The 2,240-nt window shown below is 64.4% G+C and overlaps 1 protein-coding gene across 1 annotated transcript in view; it reads left to right on the forward strand.

Annotated features, from left to right (window-relative positions):
- SMTN (smoothelin) overlaps window positions 1-2,240 on the forward strand; it is a 28,770-nt gene that overhangs the window by 11,492 nt on the left and 15,038 nt on the right. Inside the window, exons 11-12 of the mRNA XM_015562838.1 lie at window positions 7-234; window positions 421-593. Of these exons, the coding sequence (XP_015418324.1) occupies window positions 7-234; window positions 421-593 (401 nt within the window). The remainder of the gene's footprint in view (window positions 1-6; window positions 235-420; window positions 594-2,240) is intronic.

The raw sequence follows: 2,240 nt of genomic DNA on the forward strand, positions 1-2,240 counted from the left end.
GCTGCCCCCAGGAGGAGGGCCCCAGAGGGCGGGGCTTGGCTGCCAGGCCCCTTGAAAATGGAGCAGGGGGGGCCGGGGCCTGCTCAGAGGAGCCCGGTGCCCTGCTGCCCGTGGCTGTCGGCACTGCCGAGCCAGAGGCCAACATGAAGACGACATTCACCATTGAGATCAAGGATGGCCGTGGCCGGACCCCCACAGGCCGGGTGCTGCTGCCCACAGGCAGCCAGAGGGCAGGTAGGCCTCCCCGCGGCTGGAGACGAGTGCCTGCAGCTGCCCAGCCCTGCACCTCGGCCAGGTGCTGCGGCCAGGGCTCAGGGTGTCTCCAGAGGGGGGTTCTGGGAGCGAGGGGGCTGTCATCCACCGGGGCTGCCGCTGTCCTCACTGCCCCCGAGACCTACAGTAGCCTCTCTCCCCTTCCAGAACTGACGCTGGGGCTGCGGGCGCCCCCCACCCTTCTCAGCACCAGCAGTGGGGGCAAGAGTACCATCACCCACATCAGCGGCCCTGGGACACCGGCCCGGCTGGGCACTGTCACTCACGTCACCAGCTTCAGCCATGCCTCTCCCGGTGGGCAAGGAGGCCGCAGCATGAAGGTGAGCCCTTCCTCACCCCTCCACCATCACCAGCCACTCACAGCGACTGCTTCCGGGTCCAGGGCTGGAGGGTTCCTCTATCCACTCCTCTCCCATGGTGCATGTGGGAAACGGAGGCCCAGAGAGAGAAGGCGGCTGCCCACAGGCCACAGCCAACTGGTGGCACAGCTAAGGCCAGACACCAGCCTCTCACCCACTAGATGTCTCAGACAAGTACACTGTTTGCCATAAGCTTCCCACATGCTGATCTCTCATCCTCCCTGCAGAGTTGGTTGGTTCGTTCCTAATGAACAAACGGGAAAACTGAGGGGCAGGGAGCGTGGCACAGGCATCACCCTCTTCCTGTGACGGCTCCTTCCCCACACTGGACCTCAACTCTGAGGTTCAGAGCTGCTCATCTGCTCATCCAAGATCAGCCTGGCCCCGTAGAAGATTGGAGATGAGCGATTAGCATCTGCGTCAACATTTCAGGGGGAGGGGGTGCTGGGCAGAAGCATTGAGGGGGGACAGATAGGGGGGGAGGAGAGGGGGGCGCCAGTCAGGTGAGGCAGCAACCTAGCAGGTGCCACGGGAATTGAATCCCTTGCACCCTTCCATTATTCATCCCCGAGCCCGGGATCAGCTGGCTGGGAGCTCAGCTGGGGAAGGAATCCCCAGCACGCCACTCGGCTGCCCAGGTAATGCCCTCCGTGCTGCACCGGGGACTGAATGGGGCTTTGGCGGAGGTGAGGTGGCTAAAGCCAGCTTAGGGCCTTCTCAGGGGTGACAGGGAGAGGGTGGGGGGGTGAGAAGGCAGCCTTCCCCCATAGAGCAGGGAGCGAGGAAGAGAGGGGAGGGGATGACTGAGGCCCTTGGGGTGGGTGGGAAGTGTCACAGTGAGCCCTGGGTCTGATACCACCACCTCGCCTCAGTTTCCCCATCTAGAACCAAAGGAACGCAGATAACGCGCCCATAGTGTACTTGCTCAGAGTCTGGTTGGATCCAAGTGCCTATCTCAGGGAGAAGGCACCTGCTACAGCAGGTTGCCTAACACCCTGCCTCTATTTCCCGCATCTGTTCAAGGCTTTCTGAAGCAGCATGGCATGAGGGCAGAGGGGTGCGAGCTCTGGAGTCCAGCAGACTGGATCCTCGCAGCTAATGCACACAGAGGCCCAGGCAGGCCCCTCCCTTGCTCCTTGCCTCAGCTGTCCCACCGTGGGGCCGGGGACCCTGGCCTCGGGCATCCTTCCCAGCCCGTGCACACTTGCTGGGCTTCGGGTGTGATTTCTGCAGGGCCAGGGCCAGGCCTAGCGGTCCAAGTGCTGAGGCGGGCCACCCCTCCCCCAGGCCCCCACAGGCAGCTCAGAATAGGTTTCTATTTGGGCTGCAGCCCCAGCTGGCGGGTGGAGGGCTGGGAGGCCAGCAGGGGCGGGGCAGGCCCACTGCCCTTGCCTTCGCCCTCGGACCAGCTGCAAAGACTCTGACATACCAGCCAGAGGCAGCAGTCCCGGCCACTGTCCCCATCGTCACCCCACCATAGAGCCCCCGCCAGCACCATGCCGGGGGTCCCGGGGCCTGCGTCCGAGCTGACCGCAGCCCTGGAGGAACGATTGAGCCGGGCCTTGGAGGAGCTGCGGGCAGTGGCTGAGGCCGGCCGGGTGGCGGTGA

This window comes from Myotis davidii, unplaced genomic scaffold (genome assembly GCF_000327345.1).
Source record: "Myotis davidii unplaced genomic scaffold, ASM32734v1 scaffold478, whole genome shotgun sequence".
NCBI lineage: Eukaryota > Metazoa > Chordata > Mammalia > Chiroptera > Vespertilionidae > Myotis > Myotis davidii.